This window comes from Rhinichthys klamathensis, unplaced genomic scaffold, assembly GCF_029890125.1.
Source record: "Rhinichthys klamathensis goyatoka isolate OS25496 unplaced genomic scaffold, OSU_Roscu_1.1 h1tg000035l_1, whole genome shotgun sequence".
Taxonomy (NCBI): Eukaryota; Metazoa; Chordata; class Actinopteri; order Cypriniformes; family Leuciscidae; genus Rhinichthys; species Rhinichthys klamathensis.
Genome location: NW_026606583.1, coordinates 5,557,804 through 5,583,638, shown reverse-complemented (window position 1 = coordinate 5,583,638; position 25,835 = coordinate 5,557,804). Strand labels below are relative to the sequence as shown.

Here is a 25,835-nt window from a genome sequence, read left to right as displayed (position 1 = left end):
TGATTTTGACAGAGGTGTCAGAACAGAGCGCTCCGTTACTTCGGGCAGAAATCTCTTCTCTCCTGGCCAAACAAGCAGTGGAGACAGTACCCGAAGAGCAAAAAAAATCCGGTTTCTACAGCCGTTATTTTCTAGTACCAAAGAAGGACGGAGGTATGCGCCCTATTTTGGATCTGAGATTACTAAACAAAGCGCTCGCGAAACGCGCGTTCAAAATGATAACAGTGAAGCAGATCCTCGCGCACATTCAGCCTGACGATTACTTCATTGCAGTGGATCTAAAGGATGCATACTTCCACATTCAGATAGCCCCGCATCACAGGCGCTTCCTTCGGTTTGCATTCGAGGGTGTGGCATACCAGTTCAAAGTGTTGCCGTTCGGGCTGGCTCTGGCCCCCCGTGTATTTACAATGTGCATGAATGCAGCGCTTGCTCCCCTGAAGCTCAGTGGAATGCGTATTCTGAACTATCTCGACGACTGGTTAGTCATCGCACGGTCGGAGAGTGTCCAGGGGGAACGCAAACACAGACTCCTCGCCCACCTAAGAGGTTTGGGTCTGTCTGTGAACATGCAGAAGAGCGCGCTTCAACCGTGCCAGTCCATCACATTCCTCGGTATGGTGCTGGACTCACGCACTATGATTGCAAAGCTGTCAGAGTCGAGAATCCAGTCGATTCAGAATACATTAGCCCTATTCGTTCAAGGCAGAGCTATCCCCTTAAAAACGTTTCAGAGGCTACTCGGTCTGATGGCAGCTGCAGCCTCCGTCTGCAGACTGGGCTTATTGCATATGAGACCACTTCAACACTGGTTACACAGACGCGTACAGCCGCGGGCGTGGAGAGCGGGAACGGAACGCCTCATCATAACGCGTTCGTGTCTGGAGACTCTAACGCCTTGGTTCGACACGACCATGTTCGAGCAGGGGGCTGCTTTGGGCAGAGTGGTCAGACGCGTAGTGGTCACTACGGATGCGTCACTGTCAGGCTGGGGAGCCCTCTGCGATGGCAGACCGGCATTCGGTACGTGGAGAGGAGACCAGACGCGCTGGCATATAAACTGCTTGGAGATGGAAGCGGTTCGTCTAGCGCTGCAGGTTTTCCTCCCGTTTGTGAAAGACCGTCATGTTCTCATCAGGACGGACAACACAGCGGTGGTGGCGTACATAAATCGCCAGGGAGGTTTACGTTCGCGATCCCTTCAGGGGCTAGCGAGACGGCTGTTATTATGGACAGACAGAGTACTACAGTCGATTCGAGCAGTGCATGTGCCGGGCAGTTTGAATTACGGCGCGGATATGCTGTCCAGGGATGGCATTGTGCACGGGGAGTGGAGGCTTCATCCGCAGACGGTAAACATGATCTGGAATCTGTTTGGCAAAGTGGAGATCGACCTCTTTGCATCACAGGAGAACGCCCACTGCCCACTGTACTTTGCATTGACGACAGCCACTCTAGAGGGAGACGCACTGTCGAGCCGCTGGCCGAAGGGTCGGAAGTATGCTTTTCCTCCGATCAAACTAATGCCGCTGGTGCTGCAAAAGATCAGGGAGGAGAGATGTGCGTTGGTTCTGGTAGCGCCCAAATGGCCCAACCAGCCGTGCTTCCCGGAGCTAGTGAACATGGCGCGTTTTCCCCCGTGGCGGATACCGCCGAGAAGAGACCTCCTATCTTAGGCGAAGGGCACGATATGGCACCCCAACCCAGAGCTGTGGGACCTGCATGTGTGGCAGATCAGCGCGGAGTATCACAGAGAGTGATGCAGACAATAGCAGAGGCTAGAGCCCCTTCGACGAGGCGCTTATACGCTCTGAAGTGGAAAGTATTCGCTAACTGGTGTGTTGACAAAAAGGAGGACCCCAGGAATTGCGATATTTCCATTATTTTGACCTTCCTACAGGAACGTCTGGATGTTGGCAGTTCGCCATCTACACTGAAAGTTTACGTAGCCGCTATTGCTGCTTTTCGTGATGTGCTGGATGGCCATTCAGTGGGGAAACACCCTTTGATAACGAGATTCCTCCGGGGAGCGAGGCGGCTGGTCGTCTCGTAATACGTTTGCGAGATTCTACAACTTGAATATTCCTTCATTCGCACCACATGTACTGTCAGTGCAGGGAGAGGGAGCTGAGCTGTCATTGGACTAGACTGCAGACACGCCCCGGCTGGCGCCCGCTCTAGCTGCGGTTTCGACCAAGTCTTGCAGACAGTGCAAGTTATTAGCAATAGCTATCATGCTCACTATATTTGTGTCCTTTTTTTATGCCCGCATTCATAAGCCGGCAGTGTATTCCTAAGCACCAATCACATTGCTGCAATCCCCATTCGCTTCAGTTCAGCGTTGCTTAACTATGTGGGAGGGGCTACGTTGATGCTTGTGCCGACTTGGCTCTGTGCCAATAGGTGTTTCAACCAGGTCCGGTGTCTGATCCCGAGCTGTGTGAGGTAAGGACTAGTGCTGTGCTACTTGAGCTCGTTGTGAGCTGGGCAGACTTTTCCCACGCGGCGGGGGTTTTATTGTTCCCCATACGTAATGTCGAGAGACCAACTCGATAAGGGAACGTCTCTGGTTACTCACGTAACCGTAGTTCGTTGAGAGGAGGGAACGAGACATTACGTAACCCAGGGGCGCAACTACCCCGTGTCAGAGGGGTATGCAGCAACAATTTTTGCTAAATAAGTGTGCCATGTAATAAGTGAGTAGGAACGAGTGAGAGCTAACAGATAAAAGTGCAAAATTTTCATTTATTAATACAATTAAACTATAGCTACTCCACCGTGATGAACCCCCCTAAAAAAACTATAAGCTCAATTGGAACAGCAATACCAGTGTTTCTCACAGGATTTTAGGTAAAACTGTGGTAGGTGGACCTCTGTTTCTCTAGGGGGGTTGGGGGGCATGCCCCCCCCCCCGTAAGAAAATTTTGTGTTCTAATGTTAAATTCAGCAGTCTGGTGCACTTTGAGAGTTCAAAATTAAAAGCTCAAACCCATATTCAGGGTGCAAATTAAACAAAGAAAAATTCAAACCTCTTTTAGTTAGTGTCTGTCTACATTACACTACTACATGATAATAGTTATAATATTAATCCCATGATAGTAGCCTAATAGCCATATATTGTAAAACAAATGCACTGAAAAATAAAGGAAACTTTCATAATTAGTTTTGTACTAATTTCTATACTTGAAAGAAATAAGCACATGATGACATGTTTCATGTGCCGGTGTGTCAGAAAAAAAAACTAACGCTGACTTTTTTTGACCAATGCATTACACCGGCACTAACTCAGCGCCGCCAATTAAACAAAAAAAAACAAAAAAAACAACAATAAAAACAATGGGCCGCCGATGTAGGCTACGAGTTTTATGAGCCGTTAAGACAAAAAAAAAAAAAAGTATGAGATGTATCGGCCGAAAAAGCACGTCGGCCCACCGGGAATCTCCCGGTAGTCCCGATGGCCACAGAGATAGCCTATGCCTGGATGTCACACTTTAAATCCTACCTGTTGGCTTTCAGCATGCACTTATTTAGCTGCTGTCGCATCAGTTGACATGCCATCTCCTTTTCCCGCTTTCTTTTTCTATTTTTAGCCCCACAGCATTTTGTTTTATCCATCTTTTTCGACGACAACTCACTACTCGTACCTGCTCGCTCAGCGCTCACGGCGCCCCCGCCCGCTCGCGATATCACCCCGCCCCCCTTCTCCATGAGGGCGCCTACTCTAGCCTGTTAGTCCTCTAAAATTTTATATAACGTTGAAGAAATGCAGAAATGATTTTAAAAACGCACAACAGCAGCTACATATAGAAAATACAATATATATATATATATATTTTTTTTTTAATGAAATTAAATAAAAAAAAATTTACCATCGCTTTGGCGCCCCCCATGGTGCTGCGCCCCTATGTGCCGCATATAGTGCATACCCACTTTTTGCGCCACTGACGTAACCTGCCGTGTGGGAAAGACTTACAGTCTCTTTACTCTCGTTCAGCTAAGATTCTGAGGTTTTTGGCGACCGCCGTCACCTATATTGAGGAGTGTCAGCCAATCAGGTGATGGCGGGATCGCCATTGGCTATTTGCAAGCAAAAGAGTTATTCAAATCAGACTTCATAATTCGAGGAGAAATGGATTCCCCCCATACGTAATGTCTCGTTCCCTCCTCTCAGGGAACTACGGTTACGTGAGTAACCAGAGACTTTTTCACCCGCTCGGAGCCTTCCCCGATGCAGAAGTGTTCTACTGTGCCGCCCATTGATCGAATGCGAGACTCCGGTTTCCTTAACAGATGTTTATTAACACCGTAGAACTAAAAGTTCAGATAAACAAACAAAAGACAACATAAAACATTGCAATCATTGCATGGATCACATGGCTTTGCACTGACGCTAAAGAATACAGAAAAATACTGACCACTTTAGCCTGCTTCTCAATCAACGGCAGAGTCATTCCCCAGAAGCAATCTTCACAGTCAAAATACGATTCTTTAACTTGCACACAGTTATAGCAAAACACCATGAAAAAATTAAGTAACAATAAAGAAATAACTAGAAGATAACATCACTGACACATGTGCGCGCTTTTCTTCTTGTCTGTAGCTCACTGCGCAACAGACAACAGACCTTCCTTCCGGTTTTACTCATGTCAAAATAAAAGTACGTATTTTAAAATAAATACAAAAAAAAACATGGCTGCATTTACATTTTGAATGTACTCAAATAAAAATATAAACTGTTTCGAAAGACATGTGTACTGTATATTGGGACTCGACTGAAGTACGAAGCCTTCTTTACATTAATAGTTAGAATCCAAATGTTACATTGCAAATATGGAAACTTTGAGACCGAATGAGAGATACGCGAAACCAACGTCGGTACAGTTTCAGTTTCGATTCAAATAATTTAATGTAGGCTTGCCGTTTAAAATAGGCTAAATGTTGTTTATAATATAGGGCACAATAGGCTATTTTTATAAGCTACTATATATTTTTATTATACGTGGCTACTTATTTTTTCATTCTTGTTGTTTTCTGAATACCATTTGTTTAAGGATTTGACAGTCTACAGTAAGGGGAAGTAAAATACGCATAGCCTATGTTATTAATATAGTGTTTATAATGTTAATGTTGTATTCTATTTACCGGTCTTTTACACTATTTGTGAATAGGCTTTTTTTGCGTTTTTCAAAGCTGTTTTTGAAAAAATAAATTGCGTCATAAGACGCGACTCTCTGTCGCACAGTACAGAAATTACCGTATAGACAGGAGGAGAAGCTTGCGCGCAATCGGGGGGATGTGGAGGCATAAAGTCAAGGGAGAAGCCCATAGAGAGTCATAAAGTTGCTCCTGCTGCTAGCTCATGGACAGCTAATACTCACGCTCTCAGTCTCTGCAAGATTCGGAAGGGAATGATTCAGATTCCTCTTGGCACAGCAACTAGAAGACGTACAACTGTCAGACAGGTTGCTCACGTCACATCTACGTCATCAAGCTCAGTTTGAGCCTGCGCAGTACGCTTGCCAATCAGGAAGTGAGTGCTTCTAATTGACTTCACTTTTCTCCGTTGAAATCTATGGGGTCGCTGTGTCCATTTCTTTTACTGTCTATGGTTTGACATTTGGCTGACACATCGGTCTGTGTACTTTTTGATCATTTCATTTCCTGTTTGGAATGGAATAACGAGAAATGAAAACCACCCTGTTTATTCAGAGATTTTGTCACGATTTTTTCATTTTTCGTTGGTGGTTTACAAATCGGTTTATGGGTTCGATATTTCATTTGCACAGGTGGGCGGTGCTGAAACGTCCCTTTCATCCGATTGGTCAAACTGCTCAACCTTCAGTACAAGCTTTTCTTTCTGTCAGGCAGAATAAGAGTCAGTACACGGCACTGACAAATGCATTTTAATAAAATAATGTCTGAAACCACCACTCACTGTTAACTACGCACAATATTTGAAGCAGAAATATGTTGCTGGTCATGTAATTCGTGCTGCTGCGACTTGCAAGCGACCCCATTAATGTAAGCCACAGTAGGCTTACATATGACAGATTATTTTAGCATGATGTATTTCCCATTGATAAATACAGTGCAAATAGTTGCGTCTCTTTGGATAAAAGGGAAGTAGAAATAAAAATCAATAATAGGCTCAGTGTCCCATCATCCTTCAGAAATCATTCTAGTATGCTGATTTTCTGCTCAAGAAACACTTTATATTATAATGACTATTAAAAACAGCTGTGCTAAATGTCTTTACTGTGACTTTTGATCAATTTAAAGCGTTTAATGTCTTGTTTTAATTTCTTACTTTAAAAAATAAACTCACTGACCACCAACTTTTGAATTTGAACAATAGTGTATATAAACATTTTATCCCTCTGTTAGATAACATTTTTTAAATGTTGCCACTTTATCCAAAGTGACCTATATCAAATATATGTAATCAGTTCAAGCATTCCCTGGATATCAAACCCATGACTCTAGCTTTACGAGAGCCCTGTTGTACTGTTTAAAGTACAGGAACACTCGAAGACAAGTCCTAGTTTAAAAGCTAATTTATATTTCCCACAATCCTCTACCTTCCAGTCGATGTTTCCATTGAAGAGTTCACTCTTGGCAATGTCCACTCTGTTCCATGTTACAGCAAGCTTCAACTCATCAGTATAGGGATTAGAATTGCCCGTAGCATGTTTTTTACTCGCTAACACACACACACACACACACACAAAGAGAGAGCAAAAATTATATACAGAAAAAGATTTAATGAATAGGTCCACTGTAGACCGAAGGGGTTCCAAGTTGAAGAGATGTAGAAACACTATAATAAACAGTTTAAAGTTTACCTTGAACAAGGACTTTAAGCATCACAGTGTCAAAATCATCCGCTCCTTCCTGTTCCGCGTTATAAATGCAGATGAGGTCTTTGTTTTGGTAGATGCTGAAAACCTTTCAGGTACCAGCCAAGCAACAAGAAGAAAAAACAGCACAAAAAACAATTCAGTTTTAGTATTTTGATGTTATATGATCGAATAAAGAGTGTAACATTTACCCTGTCAACATGTTTGTCCATCTCCTGCTCTGAAGGGAAGTATATCTTTACTTTCTCCGCCAATCGTTCTCTAAGCTCCATGTTGGGAGTCCCTTCCTCCTTCTCTGCTCCTCCAGTTGAGGGCATCGGAGCAGATTGTACGTTCTCCACGATGTCACACACAAGATTGGCAAGCCCCCCCGAACCAGCCAAGACCAACCAGGGCATGGAATTCTTCAGAGAGATATCTAATACCTGAAATGAAGAAACGTTGTAAGAGAGAATTAAGACATAGGACTGATGACATTTTACATGTAATTAAACTGGAATCTGCTCACCTCCAGCATGGAAGCTTCTCCAGATATCAGCATATTCAGAACAGGAATGTTAATACTTGCACTGCCTGCACATGAGATTGCGTTTTTTTAAGCAATTGCATTCAAGTATATAGTCCTCGATGCTTTTATTAAACAGATCTTAACCTTAAAATATAACACACATATATACATACAGAGGGCTGGATGATATGAATATTATCACAATATTTTTTTCCATATTATACGATATCGGTATATCATGATATTTATCACAAAATTAATTTACCATTAATGGGGGGGGGGGGGGGGGGGGGATTCTGTGTTTTATGATTTAATACAAATTGAAATAAACTTTACCAATTTAATCAAGTAATTGAATGAAAAATAACAATCAATTTACAACAAAACATTGCATTTGTATCATTTGTCAAATAAGACGCTGTAAAACAAAACTATAAATTTAAAACATTTCTACAATATGGAAAGGAATACAATTCTTACTCCTTTAAGATATTCTATGAACCCTCTGTGATATTCCTTAGAAATATTATTATTACTTTGAGAAGTACATTTTAGTATACAGTAGTGATATACACTCACCTAAAGGATTATTAGGAACACCATACTAATACTGTGTTTGACCCCCTTTCGCCTTCAGAACTGCCTTAATTCTATGTGGCATTGATTCAACAAGGTGCTGAAAGCATTCTTTAGAAATGTTGGCAAATATTGATAGGATAGCATCCTGCAGTTGATGGAGATTTGTGGGATGCACATCCAGGGCACGAAGCTCCCGTTCCACCACATCCCAAAGATGCTCTATTGGGTTGAGATCTGGTGACTGTGGGGGCCATTTTAGTACAGTGAACTCATTGTCATGTTCAAGAAACCAATTTGAAATGATTCGAGCTTTGTGACATGGTGCATTATCCTGCTGGAAGTAGCCATCAGAGGATGGGTACATGGTGGCCATAAAGGAATGGACATGGTCATAAACAATGTTCAGGTAGGCCGTGGCATTTAAACGATGCCCAATTGGCACTAAGGGGCCTAAAGTGTGCCAAGAAAACATCCCCCACACCATTACACCACCACCACCAGCCTGCACAGTGGTAACAAGGCATTACGGATCCATGTTCTCATTTTGTTTACGCCAAATTCTGACTCTACCATCTGAATGTCTCAACAGAAATCGTGACTCATCAGACCAGGCAACATTTTTCCAGTCTTCAACTGTCCAATTTTGGTGAGCTCTTGGTAATTGTAGCCTCTTTTTCCTATTTGTAGTGGAGATGAGTGGTACCCGGTGGGGTCTTCTGCTGTTGTAGCCCATCCGCCTCAAGGTTGTGCGTGTTTTGGCTTCGCAAATGCTTTGCTGCATACCTCGGTTGTAACGAGTGGTTATTTCAGTCAAAGTTGCTCTTCTATCAGCTTGAATCAGTCGGCCCATTCTCCTCTGACCTCTAACATCAACAAGGCATTTTCGCCCACAGGACCGCCGCATACTGGATGTTGTTCCCTTTTCACACCATTCTTTGTAAACCCTAGAAATGGTTGTGCGTGAAAATCCCAGTAACTGAGCAGATTGTGAAATACTCAGACCGGCCCGTCTGGCACCAACAACCATGCCACGCTCAAAATTGCTTAAACCACCTTTCTTTCCCATTCTGACATTCAGTTTGGAGTTCAGGAGATTGTCTTGACCAGGACCACACCCCTAAATGCATTGAAGCAACTGCCATGTGATTGGTTGATTAGATAATTGCATTAATGAGAAATTGAACAGGTGTTCCTAATAATCCTTTAGGTGATTGTATTTCTGTCATAATTTCTTGAAGTTAAACCGAACTTTTATTTTTTACGGTTTGTCGTGAATATCTTTCAGTTTTAGTTTCAGTGAATTAGCAACATTCACTGACGGGCTGTTGTTGCGTTTATTTCCCCTGTGTGATAGACTGTTTGATTAATCCAACAGAGTAAAAATGTCCACAGCTTATTATCGTTATCATCGTTATCGCCCAGCCCTAATACACACACAAACACGCGCACACACACCCACACACACACACATATATATATATATATACATATATATTAATTCATTTTCATTGATTTTCATTAATATTTCAGTTCTCTGTATCACTGAACTCATATTAATGTCATACTTGAACCTCATACCTGAAAATGAACCTTCACATGACCTTCTACGAACACTTTCTGAATGGTTCGCCTAGTAGCCTTTTAAACTAAAAGTTTGGTCTTCTCTTGTAATACACCCAAAATAGCCATTAGGTGGCCAGAAATCTAAACCTCCCTTGTTCAAACCAAGTATTTGCTAGTTACCGTGTTGCACTCCTGTTCAATGAAATAACTGCACTGAAACCATATTATGTAAACTCATCTCTACATCAGTAATATTCTATTAAACATAAGCATCTCATGAACATCAAGTTTAATTCTGTAAAGCACGCAAGCACGTAAAATGGCCTTAAAGCAGCATTTTATTTTGTACCTGTGCGCTGACGTGAAATGTAATCCTCCAGACGGGCTCTGAAGGCAACCTCACCACCTTTACGCCCTATGGTCCCATCATCCACCAGAAGGAAAGCCTTGTAATTATTATCCAGATAGCAAGAGTCCCGTGCTCCGTTTTTGACTAAATACTTTGCGGGGAAACTTCCCTAAGAGAAAGAATGAGACACTTCTGAAAGACCATATGCAAATGCAGTGTGGAATGGTAGTTTCTCTTCAAATTGGGAAATTGCATACACCATACTACTGCTCTATTAATGCAGTGCATAGCATGTGGACTTATTGGTACCCCTAGAAATTTTTATGAATAAAATATCTCATTTTTAGCACACCAGGGTGACTAGGAGCATGAAATTGTCGAGCCATGAAGAGTATAAATATGAGGTAACACAAAGGTCAAATTCCATAGATAATACATCACAATGGGTAAAAAAAAAAAAAAAAAAAATAATATCTAGTTTAGTTATTATTAAACTCTAGAGGGCACAGGCTGAAAGGTCATTTACATGCAATCTACAAGCAATCACACTGTGGGCGACAATCTGAAAGCCAAAATAATTTGTCGGCCGAGAGACTGAATAGAGCAGTGGTTCTCAACCCTGTCCTGGCGTACCCCCAACACTGCACGTTTTCTTTGCCTCCCTAATCAAACACACCTGATTCAACTCATCAGCTCATTATCACATGGGTTAATGAGCTGATGAGTTGAATCAGGTGTGTTTGATTAGGGAGACAAAGAAAACGTGCAGTGTTAGGGGTACGGCAGGACAGGGTTGAGAACCACTGGAATAGGGGAAACTCATTGCCAGACGCGCTTGCTCAATGAACCTGAATCCAAAGACTGCGTTTTGTAGATTTATTTGTGTTAGAAATGAACAAGGTTGTGTGTCCAATACATTCCATAGTAATTGTTTCACTGGTATACGAAATGGTGTCCAAACGGCATTAAACAACATTAGAAGTGTTCTACAGCGGTCAACAAAATAAGACTTCCCCCGTCACCCCCTCTCTTCCTCACGAACCCCACAGGTGAGAAGATGATATAGTCTCACTTCCTCCACCACCACCAGGTGCCTTAATTACCGTAAGTAACCAAAATAATGTGTTCATAAAATAAAACAATACCAGGCTCTTACACACACTATTGCCACATTGGCAGAGGGTGATTGGCCTATGCTGATCCTGCAGCCAATGAGATTGCATGCTCAACATTTAAATAGTCTGGTTCAGTGTTCGTTGTAACTAGTCCTGCATCACCCAGAGTTCCTCTGAAACCCTCCACCTCCCCCAGCTCCACCTGCCTAGATCTCCTACGGGACTTATGTACGTCTATTTATGCAGTAGCAGCAGCAGCATATCTTACATGCTCACAGCTGCGTGTCTGTGTATCTATTAGCAGTAGCAAGTCCATACTTTCTCTGCAGCAGCAGCAGTAGTGGATGTGTAGCTGATCTAGTCCCCAAGACCAAATGCATCAACAATGCCATTTTCAATAACATGCTAAAACTTTTCCGGGATTTGGCATGACTGAAATGTAGTTCTGATGTGCAGCAAAAGATTGTTGAGCTTCACAAAATTAAAAATGTGGCTGTAAGAAAATGGCTAAAGGATTGAAATTTCCCATTTACACCATCAGGGCAATAATTAAGTTCCAAAACAGGAGATGTCATGAATCTGTCTGGAAGAGAACACGTGTCCGGCTACATTGTCTTAATACAAGTAAGGAGGATAGTTCGGGTGGCCAAAGACTCTCCAAGGATCACAGCTGGAAAATTGCAGAAATTAGTTGAGTATTAGGGTCAGAAAGCCTTAAAAAAAAAAAAAAAAAAAAAAAAAAAAAAAAAAAAAAAAAACAGCACCTACATCACAAGTTGTTTGAGTAAGGAAAAATCTTCTGCTTTCATCCAAAAACAAACTCCAGCATATTCAGTTGCCAGACACAGCTGGAACAAAAAGAGCTTTTTGGCAGCAAACCCGCCAGATGGGTTTGGTGCGCACATGCATAAAATAGTACCCCATGTGTACAATTAAATAATAAATATACTGCTGTTGTACTTCCGGAGGATATGGAGATCTTTTTGAGATACATGGCATCATGGATTCAATTAAATACCAACAGATAAAAAAAATCAAAACCTGACTTATATCTTATATCGTGCTATGGTTAGATCTTCCATCAAGACAATGATCCAAAACAAACTTTAAAACCAACACAAAAATGGGTCACTGATCACTGATCTCGTCAGGTGTTCTTCAACCTCACAAGGTTGCAAAAAGTATTGAATAAAAGGGTGCAAATAATTGTGGCTAATGTGTATTGGAGAAAAACATTTCATAATGAGATTTCCCCCACATTTTCCAATTGTTTTACTTCAATGAAAGGTTCGATTTTTGTGATTTTTAAAAGAGATCAAAAGGATTAATGCAGATTTTTCTTCACAGGTTTCTTTGTTCATTCTTTGTTAGGGTGCCAATGATTCTGACCAGGACTATTTATTTTTTAAGATGCGTTACCTCAGGGTTGACGAGCTGTTCCCGATTCCTCACCAGGCCCCAGGGAGCGATGCCAATAAGTACCACTTTACTGAGAGTGACAGTAGACGTTGCGGTGGCATGATCTTTCACAGCTTTTCCTACACACCTGCCGAGGCCTTCCATCAACCCTCCGGTTATGATCCACGCACCTATATGTAATGTATAAGGTGTATGTAAGCCACATAGAAAATCTACTTTTTTTATTTAATTGGTGATATTTACTAGTCATAATTCTTATGAATTCTTATTATATTTTATTGCTTTTTATATATTTTTATGTAAATATTTTGTTTTACCTGTCACAGACCCAAACATTCTAAAAACATGAATTATGTAATATTTAGTTATTTATATTATTTATTATATTTCCATTAAATTGCTTTGTGCATTTTATTTTTACTATATACACACAGAGAAGAACTTGCTAGGCGACTTTCCAGACATACACCAGGTTGGTGAAATAAATAGTCCTGCAGGAATTTATGTCCTGGTAACTGGGTCTTTAATGACTTGCGGTTACTCTAGACATGAATGTATGATTCATATTCATACTTCTTGCATCTTGTCAGTTTACAATAGAATGCAGAGTTGAAGTTTGCTCAAATCACTGTGGTCATGCAATTTTCGGTTGCTCGTCAATCATTTCAGGTATGACATTTACGAACAAAGAGTCGCATGACAAACCTTTTGATAATTACAGTCTGGCAGTAAATCAAAACTTCTATGTAAATGTATGAAAAACATGAAAACAGATATGAATAATATTATGTGTGCACGGGAGAGAAGACGGCACCTGTACTCTGTGCAGCTTTAACCAGCCCCTGCCTCAGCACGTCTCGCACCCAGGTCTTGACCTCTGACTTTTTCTCACCACCAACCACTGACACCACCAGGTTGGGCTGCGGCAGTTTCCAATGCTCCCTCATGATATTGAAGACCCTGGAAGAATCAGCAGTGCTGGAGAGACGCAAAAACTGGGATAAAGAGAAGGGGAGTGAGATCAAAACGGGAAAGTTACAGAAACAAGCTACTGATTTGTTCAATGTGGTTATTTCCTCAACTTTGGGAAATTGTTATGCCCCTGGGGTTGATTGATAATATTAAATCTTTTTGTAATATGAAATTTAGGGTACGTTTACATGACAATGATGTACTAAAAATGGAAAAGTTTTTCCTTTGCATTTTTCACATAGATCTCCGCTTCGTCATGCCCCTGATGGACCCTTGAAAGTTACATCAACTGTGCGCTGTGGACGAATGGATCCGTGTTCACAGTGGGCAAACCAGAGGATAACAGCAGCCTTGTCCAGCCACACCTCAGAGACGTCACCCAACCAATTAAACACTTTTAACATAATCTTCTTCGTCATCGTCTGCATCTACAACTATGTGTGACAATTCTTTCTGTGTGGAGTTTGTATGTTCTCTCTGTGTTGACGTTGGTTTCCCCCAAAATCCAAAGATATACAGGACAGGTGAATTGGAGACTGTTAGTTTGCCTGTAGGTGTGAGTGTAAATATGAATGTGTGTGTCGTCCCTGTGATGGACCGACCATCTGTCCAGGATGTTTTCCTGGCTACGAGCTGAGATGATGGGAAAGACTCCAGTCTCCCCACGACCCTAAACATGACACGCAGGGATGTAGTGGAGGCTAAACGCACGTAAACCCCGTTTTCATTACTGAATGATTCAGCATTTTGAACGAATCGTTTGAATGAATTAATCAATGACTCACTCATTAAGACGGTCGCCTGCCACCACCTACTGGCGGTTTAGTGTTATGTTTAAAAGTAGTATCATTCTTTCCAACGTTTCTTATTTGTAAATTTAAATCAATTTCATAACATTATTTTATGCAATTGTAATTTTTCAGTGTAAATGATTTAATTTGATCAGCCCTATAGTTTCTTATTATTTGAAATAATTGAATTTATTGATCAAATTTAGAAATTTAAAATAAAAGATGAAGCATACATTTAATAATATTGGGGGAGGGGATGCCCTTTAAAGGTGCAGATATTACAATATGCCGATTTAAATATCAAAGCTGATTGAACACTGATGAGAATATTGTTTCAGAATAAAAAAAAAAAAACTTTTTTACTCGGACAAGTGAATGACAGATTTACTTGTCCGAAGGACAAGCGTATGAAAAGGCTTAATGTCGAGCCCTCCCTATAGCAATGTCATCAGGATACACATACACCGGTAGGTGGCCCACCTTACCGGGTGACCACGTCGTGGTCCACCAGAATTTATAGTTTACCCACCTCTTTTTTTACCACTACACCTCTGATGACAAGTGCTTTGGATGGATGGATGGATGGATGGATGGATGGATGGGCTACTCTTCTTTCCTTACCAATGTGTCTTCCTTGATCCATGTTTCCAAACAAAATCATTCTGAAGCCATCACCATTTACCAAAAGATGACTGAAAAAAAATTACTACTGTAATAGAGACTAAAAATAGGACACCTGGGTTGTCTTTCAGATGAAATTGCAATTAGTTGTGTTTGTATTAATTATTATTTAATTTCATTGTAAATATTCTGCAAAGATTTTTTATTTCAATATAATTCCTGTAAAAATGCACAGAGTTTGCCATCATTCCGATTTGAACGTGCCTATATCAGTTTTGAAAGCAGTGTGTTAGCATTCAAAAATGTGCTGAGAATATATAGTGTTTGACAAAAGTGTTCATGGATTTTAGGAAATGTGGTCATTGAATTCATTTTGTGTGAAAGCAATGAAAAAAGTATTCACAATTTGGTTTGCATAGACTTCTGTTTCACTGAATGTGTGAATAGTTTTCGTCAGTAGCCGCGTTTCCATTACCCTTCAAATTGCGCAAATTGAAATTGTGAATTAAAAATACGCTCAATGGAAACACGTCCATTTCGCAAAAACTCCCGTTTATCGCAAAAAAGGTTTTACGCTCGCATGAGGAGGTTTTTCAGGCAATTCGAAAAAGGAATATTTCGCAAAACTGCAATGGAAACAGGTTTTGCGCATTTACAGTCACCTGACTTAGAAGACACGGTGTGTTTGGGGTCCGCAAATAATAATAATAATTATCATCATTATTATAACATTTATTAGGCTACATAATGTAGAAGACGCTTTTATCCAAAAAAAGGAACAATTTCTTATAGTTTATCACAAATAAACAAGATTTTGACGCATATCCAAGTGTTTCTGCGGAGAGCGGAGCGCGCACTGCATGGCAGGGAGGCGCGGGCGCGAACACTTGCATTTTCCTATCAACAGTGGAAACAATTTAAAATACTCTATCATTTCTGGTCATACAGAAAATAATAATACATTATTCGCAAATACTTTTATTTGTGTAAACTCACAATAACAAGAAAACGTTGTGCTTTTGTAAAATAAAATAAAACAATCAGGCGTGCTTTCATGGTCTCCGTGAACTGAAGCGCTAGAACTGAAACAAAATATAGCCTAAGCTAAAGCTTGAAATGTCCACTTTAAAACGAAAAAATTCAAATCGAAAAGCTAATACCTTCTGATTATGTAATCTGTATGAAATGTGCATTTCTCTCCAAAGGTGCATCCGCCTTATACAGCGGAGATGGAGATGTTTTAGCCGACACTGATTTTTTATTTTTTATTTTATAGAAAACCAGTAAAATCTACATTTTTTTCATATTAATTTGTCAATATTTTAAATATTTAATAAAGGGCCAAAAAGTCATAAACAAAAATCTGAAAATTCGTCGATATTTATTTTTTTGCGCAGCATTTGGTGTGTAGGTACAGTTCAAATTAAAATTTTGGTGTTTAACTTTGCGTTTTAAAAATACAACCGTTCATTTTTCGTTTTGCAATTACGGTTAAATAAGGAAAAACGAATGGACACAAAAGTACACTGACCGTTTGGACATAATACGAGACAGTTCTTTATTAAATTCATAAAAGAAACAATTAGAGGAATACTGGATTCTAAACCTCAAATGCCACAATCAAGACCTCGGTGTCAGGCGTTATGCAGGGTTCAGAAGACGAGGACGAAAGGAACTCAATTTAGATGCTTTATTTACAAACTTAACGACAGGAAAACACTCCAGGACTTCAAACTCACAACTATACATAGACGACGACCGACAAAGACTGAATGAACAGAGGCAAACTAAATACAGAGACAAATGAACATTAATGATGTGAAGACAGGTGACACAGATGATAATAACGAGGAACAGGTGGATGATTGAGGGAGTGAGTTCAGGTGTGGAGACAAGAGGATGCTGGGAAGTGTAGTGAAGATGAAGACAGAATGGTGCAGACGATGACTGTGACACTCGGAGCAGAAATGAGGGAGAAACAGCAGGAACTCCTTAGGATATGTGCCGTTCTCAGTATAAGGGTCTTTCCCTGCCATTAATGCTTGGATAACACACCACGTCTCCTTCCATTAATAATAATAATAATAATGTCTAGTGCGGTGGCTGTGATATAGGCTATAAACATACCAACATCCGTTACCATGATTTTTGTAATGACTTATCGCGAGAGGAAAAAAATACATTTTAGTCGCATAACATCGGTTAATGGAAACGCCGTCATTTCGCAATAGTTTTTTATCGACATTTAGAAAAAAATCGCAAAAGTTTTGAGCATATCTGTAATGGAAACGTGCCTAGTGGCGAAACTGACATCACTTGCAGAGGAAGCGCAGGGAACTGAGCGTGCAAGTCTGAGAGTCCAAGTGCAAGTCTGCAGACGCTATTGGAAAGTTGGTTTGCTTGTTTACCAAAGTGTATTCTCTATAATCTCTATTTTCCATGTGTTCCAGATCACTAATATCTATAACTCTATAGCTCATACAGCTCATATACAGCCCATCCACAATGGAGAGGTACTCACATAGCTGTGTCTCTTGCCGGTCCCAGCAAACTCCAGCTCTCCATAGGCGTCTGTGGGCTGTTCGGAGGAGTGCTGTGTGCTGTCCCAGTGACTGACCATGGCTGTGCTGAAGTTATCGCCCAGGGCCACTGAGGGGTGTGTGTCTCGCGTGGACCCACACTGACACAGACCACCATTGCTACAAAACAACAGACGGATCAGAAGGAATCTAACAAGACATACTGAATACTCACCAAGTCAGACATCTTACCTGAAAGAGTCCTCCACAAATGTTGTGCACACTCTCTTTTTAAAGAAATCTGGAATCCAACTCTAAAATCAATAAAAGAAATATTTTTTAATGAATGCACTAAAAACATCAACCAATGTTGCTAGTACAACAGTGGTCTTGGGCTTACGGTGACAATGTCACTAAGTTAGCAAGATTAAGTATATTAAGCTGATCATGTGATCTATTGAGGGAAAAATACTGAGTGCAATTTCAAAGCTTGTAATACTATCTTATCTAATGATTTTGAGCAAGGAAGGTCAGAATGAGAAAACCACAACGCTAGGGTAAACAGCTCACTTTAACTCCTCCTTTAACTGTTAATTTCATCATTATATCCCCACCTGTAGGCGTTTGGTTAAATGATTAAGCAGTTTGTTTATTACGAGCCACCGTAGTGTGTCGTCTCATCCAGTCAGAATGCCCAGTGGCCTTGTTCACTTATATCTGGTCTGTATCGGCTGGCAGTTATCTAATGTTCAGATTAAATGCAGTCATTTACATTCCGTGTGATCATTGACTCATTCCAACAAATACAAATTTTCTACATGGTGTCAGAAGCGAATACGAAGTGTTTTTCTTTTCTGTCGTCGTTGAACAACCTGTTGCATTGGACTGTGCTAGCATAGCTATACCCAGTTAACAACGTTGTTTTCCTCTTCCCAACGTGATGGCGGATGGATATCGCAGACCCGACCCTTTCTTTTTTGATGGAAATATTGCAGAGAATTGGCGTATTTTTGAGAGGGAGTGCGATATTTTTATTGCTGCCGCACATTCGGACAAGTCAACAAAAACCCAAGCTTATATCCTTCTCAACATTGCTGGCCCAGACGCCATCGAACGAGAGCGTTGTTTTGCCTACGCTGCTGAAGTGCGCGCGCCTGGAGATGGCGGAAGGATCATCACCCCTGCTGAATCTCGAGAGGACCCCGAATGCATCGAATCATTCATTAGTGATTTAAGGATTAAGGCTAAAGGCTGCCACTTTGGAGACCTAACAGAGGAGCTAATCCGCGACCGCATCGTGTGTGGCGTTACCAGTGACACGTTGAGAAAAGCTCTGTTAAGAGATAGCGAGCTAACACTTGCCAAAGCCATTTCAATCTGTCGGATACACGAGATGACCGAGGAAAGTAGCAAGACGTTAGCATCACAAAGTAACTCTGCCAGTGTGAATGCAGTTAAACTAGTTTCAAACAGAATGCAGTGGCCAAAGCCCCAGCCCCCCTCACAGACTATCATGAGGTGTAATAATTGTGGAGACAGCCACGCAGCTAAAAGTTTAAACCGTGCAGACAAGATAGGCAACATCCTGGACAGAAAACTGGCAGACAGACCGTTAATGAGATAGAAATAGAGGAACAAACATGTGAAGATGGAACGTTTTATGTGGACGGCGTTAAAGTTGACAGTCATGCAGATTGTGTGAATCTAAAAGCCATTGAAAAGGATGAAGGATTTGTCACAATGCATATAAACGGCAAGCCCACTGAGATGAAAGTGGACACAGGAGCAAAATGCAATGTGATGTCACTTGACACCTTCAGAAGACTTAATGGCAGCGAACAACTTGTAAAGCAGCTAGCCTTGTTGCTTATGGAGGCACCAGAATCGAGACCAGTGGCATCGCCACACTGCGGTGCTGCTTAAACCACTCATTGCCGTTTTTTATTGTGGACAGAGCAGTGCAACCACTGCCAGGATGTGCGTGCATGCATGGACATGGGGGTTGTGAAAATGAGTCCAGACGTCCCCCAGATCAGCATGGAGAGCAGGACCTTAGTGTGTCGTCTCATCCAGTCAGAATGCCCGGTGGCCTTGTTCACTTATATCTGGGGTGTTTCTCAAAACCAAGAATGCAAAGAACGGACTTGTGTTCTTGGGGAGAATGCTCTTGCTAGTTGTTCTTGGAAGAATGAGCTCACAAGGTGACGAGCACACAGAACGCTGCTGACAGTTTGAGACGATGTGTTCTTGCTGGTATTGTGCAATAATACCCCCGCACAGACACCGTCTGCAGTACCCAAGCATAACGAGAATTATTGACGATAACAGCCAGGCTGCAATGGTCTCTTGACTGTGGGGTAAAACGAGTCTGTGAGCAGACTGGCCGGTTGGCTCGCTATAGCTAACTTAACACCCGCAGGCGCTTATGGAGATTCTCACTTCCGAAAACATTTGAGCACATTTTCGATTCGCCATAAATTTTCGTAAAAATGCCAATATTTGAAATCTACAGTTGATTTCTCGCATCAAATGTTCTCAGAAGTGAATTTAGTGATGAAATAGCGGGGGGAAAATTGTAGAAAAACTAATTACTGTATTGACCTGCTTCTCCTTCCTAGAATGCCAAAATGAATGCTGGGATATTTCTGCCGTCAAGTTCACACAAGTTACCAACCGATGCATCCTTGGTAAAATGGGCGTGTCAAGAACAGGATTTTCAGGCGTTCCAGGATTTTAACCGTTCTTGCAAAAATGTAAATTTGTGTATTGGGACAGTAGCCTACTTGGGCAACAAAAGATGAAGTTTCACAAGAACACAAGAACACAAGTACAGACAAGAACACAGATTGAGAAAGGCCCCCTGGTCTGTATCGGCTGGCAGTTATCTAATGTTTGGATTAAATGCAGTTATTTACATTCTGTGTGATCATTAACTCATACCAACAAATACAAACTTTCTACACCACCCATCCCTTTCATCAGGAAAGCAAGGCTGTTTTAATTAAAAATTAGTGTTTTAATTTTTGTGTTTAGTTTCCCTGTTACATTGTTTGGTACACTGAAACACCAAAGCACAAACTTCCCAGATAGCATGGTGACATTGATACAATGTTGAGTTTTGATCTAAACCATCATTTTGGTTGAGATTGACATTTCAATGTTTAAAGTGTGCTGGATCAGCATTGAAATTTTGATGAAAGCCAACAGCACACATGGGTGGAGACAGTGACATTGAACTAACAGTGATTTGTAGTTGATGAGCACAAGATCATTCAGGCGTATCTCTGCAGAACACTAGTGGGTGTTTCTCGATCAGTGGGGCGTTTTCAAACCACAATGGGCATTTTCAACCGCTTTACCCGATTTGCTGTAATCCACTGTGGGCTTGGTTTAGGGGTGGGCCTTAATGATTTTAGCAAGTCTGTTGAAAAATGGTTGAAAAACATTTACCTGTATTGTAGTTTGAAATTGGCCACTGATTGGTAAACGCCCCTTTTTGTCTTTGCATGTGCACTTTTCAATAGTCTAATGCTTCCTCATTAGAGAGAAAACAGGTGCATCCTATACAGACCTCTTGTTTGTTGAATCACCTGACTTACATGACTTCTCTAGCACAGTTTCAAACAATGGTGCATCTACCTTATTTCTCTGTTCCTTTGTTTTGCATGCTTATTTGCGTTTGATTTGTGTTGTTACTCAATATAATTAGATTACAAAGTTATTAAAGTGTTTGAATAAAGCATCTATTTTTCTACATTCTTAAAAAATGCATCTTGCTTTAGTAAAGTTTATTAGGAATTTCCTGAATAAAGTTATGTCATTTAACAGATTTCTTAAGGTGCAAGAGACATGAACATGAGCAAGAATGTTAACATAGCCCATGTCTTGTCTCGGTCAGTGCTTGCATGCAGAACACATTGCTCCTTTAGTAGGAGTGAAGGCAGATGAAGATGGACATTTAAAAAAGCACCCTCCTGATAATGCTGACATTGATCATACATTGAGTTGTTGTCGACAGCATAATCACCTGACCTGGGACTTGATGATATCCTGTATCTTATCACTGCTTAATCAGGTAATCATTCATATTCCTGAATCTGTATTAAATTTGAGAAATAACTGATTTCCATTCAGTTTAGCTTGTTTCCACTGAAACACAATAACAAAAAAACATCTAGTGTTTATTAAGAAACTGACTGACATGGCTATTTTGTGATATTTAAAGAGATTAGGGTCTACATAAGGTGAATCTGCAGCTTTAAAGAGATAGTTCAGCCTGAAATTAAAATTATGTCATCATTTATTTACCCTCAAGTTGTTCCAAACCTGTATGAATGTCTTTCGTCTGCTGCACACAAAAGAAGATAGAGTGAATAATGTCGGTAACCAGACAGTTGATGTTAGCCATTGACTTCCATGGTAATTATTTCCTATATGGAAATCAATGGCCACCGTCAACTTTCTGGTTACCGACATAATTTAAAATATTTTATTTTGTGTTCAAAAGAAGAAATAAACTCATACAGGTTTGGAACAACTTGAGGGTGAGTAAATGATTACAGAATTTCTCTTTAAAGAAATTTTCATTGAAAAAAACTAAGATATTTTTTATTCTACAAGATAAAAGTGTTATTTGAATGCTGTAGTTTCACAGAAAATGAACTAAGAAATTTAATGGCTATAGCTCAGAGGTGTTTGTTCCTCTTCATGAAGAGTTTAGCTCCAGCACCTGGAAGTGTTTATTGAACTGATGACCTTGATTATCTGCCTCAGGTGTGTTTAATTAGGGCTGGAGATAAATCCGACACCCCTGCTAGTGTTTTCTTTTGATATTAAAGCATAGAAATAAATAAACAGAATTTTACGATACTATAATCGTGGTTAGAATTTAAAAAAAAAAAGTGAATCATATTGTGTTTAGTATATTAACATTATTGAATGTGACTGTATGTATTACTACTGATTTGACTCATTCTTGAGTAACATCATGCTTTCTTTTTCAGATTCCAGAGAACTCAAAGGAAAAGAGGCAGAATCTGATGATGCAAGACAGATTTTTAAAAACCTGAACCGCTGGACCTGTAGTTATGATGACATCAGACTTCTGAAGCCAATTTTATTTTTAAAGGTTGAAATGCTTTTGTCCTATTTCTCCCCCTTTCTTAAAAAAAAAATGATATTTTAATACATTTGTTGTCATTGATTGATTGAATAAAATAAATTGACTCAACTGCTGGAAAGGTGTCATTTATATTTGAAAAGGTTTTTGACAAATTTTGAAATGGTCAGGAATTTGTTGACGCACCATTGAAGTGTGATTGAAATATTAATGTTGTTTCAACATTAATTGGTACATCAGATGACAATATTGTTTGACATTCCTTTTCAGTCTTTCAACAAAATGTATTTGGAATCAACATCACATTGTAACATTGATCAAACCATATTACTAAAGATTAGTTTTTGTTAATTTCAGTGTTAATTCAACAGCAGTGATTTAGATTCAACATCATAGTGTAACGTTGATTCAACAATATTACCATTGATTAGTTTTGTTAATTTCAATATTGATTCCGCATCAGTGATGTAGAATCAATCATAGTGTAATGTTGATTCAACAATATTACCATTGGTTATTTTTGTTAATTTCAATATTGATTCAGCATCAGTGATATAGAATCAATCATAGTGTAACGTTGATTTAACAATATTACCATTGGTTATTTTTGTTAATTTCAATATTGATTCAGCATCAGTGATATAGAATCAATCATAGTGTAACGTTGATTTAACAATATTACCATTGGTTATTTTTGTTAATTTCAGAGCTGATTCAACAGCAGTGATGTAGATTCAACATCATAGTGTAATGTTGATTCAACAATATTACCATTGAGTATTTTTGTTAATTTCAATATTGATTCAACAGCAGTGATGTATAATCAATCATAGTGTAACGTTGATTCAATAGCATTACCATTGATTTTTTGTTCAACATAGTTTCAACATTAACTGAGGGTGCAAAAGTGATGTTGATAAAATATCACTTTGTAATGTTGAATCAATACTATTACCGTTGATTTTTGGTTGAATTCCCAACATTATTTCAACATTAACTGAGGGTGCAAAAGTGATGTTGATAAAATATCACTTTGTAATGTTGAATCAGTACTATTACCATTGATTTTTGGTTGAATTCCCAACATTATTTCAACATTAACTGAGGGTGCAAGAGTGATACTAAAGCAACATTACTTTGTAACGTTAATTCAATGCAATTAGCGTTGACGCATCAACACTGAGTCAACATTGTTTCAATGATTACATGCTATCTGGGTTTATTGATGCACAGTACAATTAACTATTACTGAACAGTTCTCCTGAGGAATTTGCATAAAACCCGTATAATAATTTGAATGCAACTTTGAATGAAATGATAATGTTTGATTTAATGATCATTTAGATGAACCTCAGGTTGCTACAGGGTGACTGTAAATCAGACTTACTTCCATAAAATACTTTTTGTTCGTTTAAAAAATGTAATTGCACTTTAATACATGAACACTGCAGTTAGTAAAGTGAGACCATACGACAGAAGACGAACATGACAAACACACGAACTACAGTCTTGTTTTAACCCATGGTATGTTGTTTGCTCATAGCCAACACTGAAGCTTAGCGATACTGAATGCTTTAAAATACTGACTCTTTAAGAACATTATATATGACAAGCAAACAGCTAAAGCGTGTTTGTAGCGACGATAGAAAAACAAATGCAAAAAGGTGCTCCTGTTGTGCATTAGATGCTGTAATCAACTTTCTGACAGACCTACCAGATCTGTTTTCGGCATCACGGCGACTCCACCTTGTTCAATGTCCTTTTCATTCATCTTGGTTGGTTTATGGACTTTATAAAGTCGCTGTTAATTTGTATTATAAGTTTCACTTCAAAGCGCTCTTCAGCAGCGCGTAACGTCCATGCGCTAAGAAGAAGTCCGGAGACTGTCGGGTTACCTAAGAAAAACAGGTGTAACCAGCGGTGTGTGGCTACATAGATGTTTTAAGTGTGTGTGCGTGTGCGTGTGTGTGTGGTTGTTCAGGTTGTTAAAAAAATCACCGTCAACAAAATGCCAGGTTATAGTTGTTTTTATGTGCTTATTATGTTAGGGCTAATTCAAGATAATTGGAACATTTAGATAATTTGAGTTATCTCAGTGCCAAAAAAGTGTCCTAATTTACCTGATGTAGGAGCACGGGGCTTACACAGTGTTACAACTAACCCGCTAAGTGTACAATGATAATCAAATGAAAACAGGGAGCCACACAACTTTTCAAGTTTGAGTATTTATTTATATATATATTAAAAAAAATTGTGGACTTTCACAAACAATGTTGGAATTTAAAATGTTTAAAATTTAGTTTACTATGCATTGATCACTTGTTTATTTATTAAAAATATGGGTAACACTTTACAATAATAGTACATGAATAATCATGTACTAATACCTGAATTAATAATTACTTTACTATGAACTAATGATGAGTTAAGACATGTAATGAGGAACTAACCTTAACTACGACATGATTCATATGAATTCCTGCATGAATATACCATCTACACGTTAGTACATGCTTGTTAAATAATATATAACATTTCCGGGTAAATCAAACTTGCTCTAGAAAATGGACACATTTTGTGGCCCAAAAGAAGAGCAAGAACCCTAACTGACTAACATCCGACTGCATTATGATATAAAGACAGTAAACCAATCCATAAAATAACCACATAAATAACCATCATCTGTGCTAACACTGATTTTAATTTTGAAAATTGCATCTAATGGCAGCAGTGGAATCACTTAAAACAGAATGAGATTAAGTTTTTAATGATGAATGCATCAGTGTGTGTTCAATGAGTAAGGTTAAATATTGCAAGACATCTAGTGTCATTCAATGATGTTTGTGACAGTTGCTGGTGGCAAATTTATGAACAATTTTACATTGTGGCCTTTTAGTACATCTTTCTTCTGATCTAGAACATGTTTGATTTAGTTTACCCCGAAATGTTAATTAATGCATTAATTAACAAGCATGTACTAACGTGTAGTTAAAATGGTATATTCATGCAGGAAATCATATGACTCTGTCATGATTCTGCCATCTTGTCTTTGATTTCACTGGTCTTGTGGCAGGATCATGACAGACCCATGTTTCATGTGCAGCACATGGCCATTTGTTTGGGCCATGTGCTTGCGTTGTCTCGTCTCTTTACCCCGCCCCCTTGTTATCCTGATTTAGTCATTATTGCTTTATCTGTGTCACCTGTCATGTCATGATTATTCTCCCTATTTTATCCCCTTGTGTTTCACTGTCTCTTGTCGGTTCATTGCCAAATGTTACTTGTGAGTACCCTGTGAAAGTCTTGTCATTGAAAGTCTAGTCTTTGTTAGTTTCTCTTGAAGTGTTGTTTGTTTTCTAGTGTTTTGTCAGTGTCGTTGTCTAGTTAGTCACCGTAGTCCTGTCTTGTTTTGCCCCCTCGTGG

The 25,835-nt window shown here is 39.7% G+C and overlaps 1 protein-coding gene and 1 long non-coding RNA gene across 2 annotated transcripts in view; both read right to left on the bottom strand.

Moving 5' to 3' along the window:
* Nucleotides 1-24,218, bottom strand: part of LOC130080585 (transient receptor potential cation channel subfamily M member 4-like) — a 93,404-nt gene extending 69,186 nt beyond the window's left edge. The window contains exons 1-10 of the mRNA XM_056246014.1: nucleotides 24,127-24,218; nucleotides 17,546-17,607; nucleotides 17,296-17,473; nucleotides 13,205-13,385; nucleotides 12,391-12,560; nucleotides 9,857-10,025; nucleotides 7,366-7,430; nucleotides 7,049-7,282; nucleotides 6,843-6,945; nucleotides 6,579-6,700 (exon numbers count right to left, since the gene is read on the bottom strand). Of these exons, the coding sequence (XP_056101989.1) occupies nucleotides 6,579-6,700; nucleotides 6,843-6,945; nucleotides 7,049-7,282; nucleotides 7,366-7,430; nucleotides 9,857-10,025; nucleotides 12,391-12,560; nucleotides 13,205-13,385; nucleotides 17,296-17,473; nucleotides 17,546-17,607; nucleotides 24,127-24,183 (1,341 nt within the window). The 5' untranslated portion in view covers nucleotides 24,184-24,218. The remainder of the gene's footprint in view (nucleotides 1-6,578; nucleotides 6,701-6,842; nucleotides 6,946-7,048; nucleotides 7,283-7,365; nucleotides 7,431-9,856; nucleotides 10,026-12,390; nucleotides 12,561-13,204; nucleotides 13,386-17,295; nucleotides 17,474-17,545; nucleotides 17,608-24,126) is intronic.
* Nucleotides 4,279-4,525, bottom strand: LOC130080587 (uncharacterized). The gene is made up of 2 exons (XR_008806682.1): nucleotides 4,416-4,525; nucleotides 4,279-4,311 (listed from the first exon to the last, which is right to left on the bottom strand). It is a non-coding gene; the product is annotated as an uncharacterized LOC130080587 (long non-coding RNA).
* Nucleotides 24,219-25,835: the final 1,617 nt, after the last annotated feature.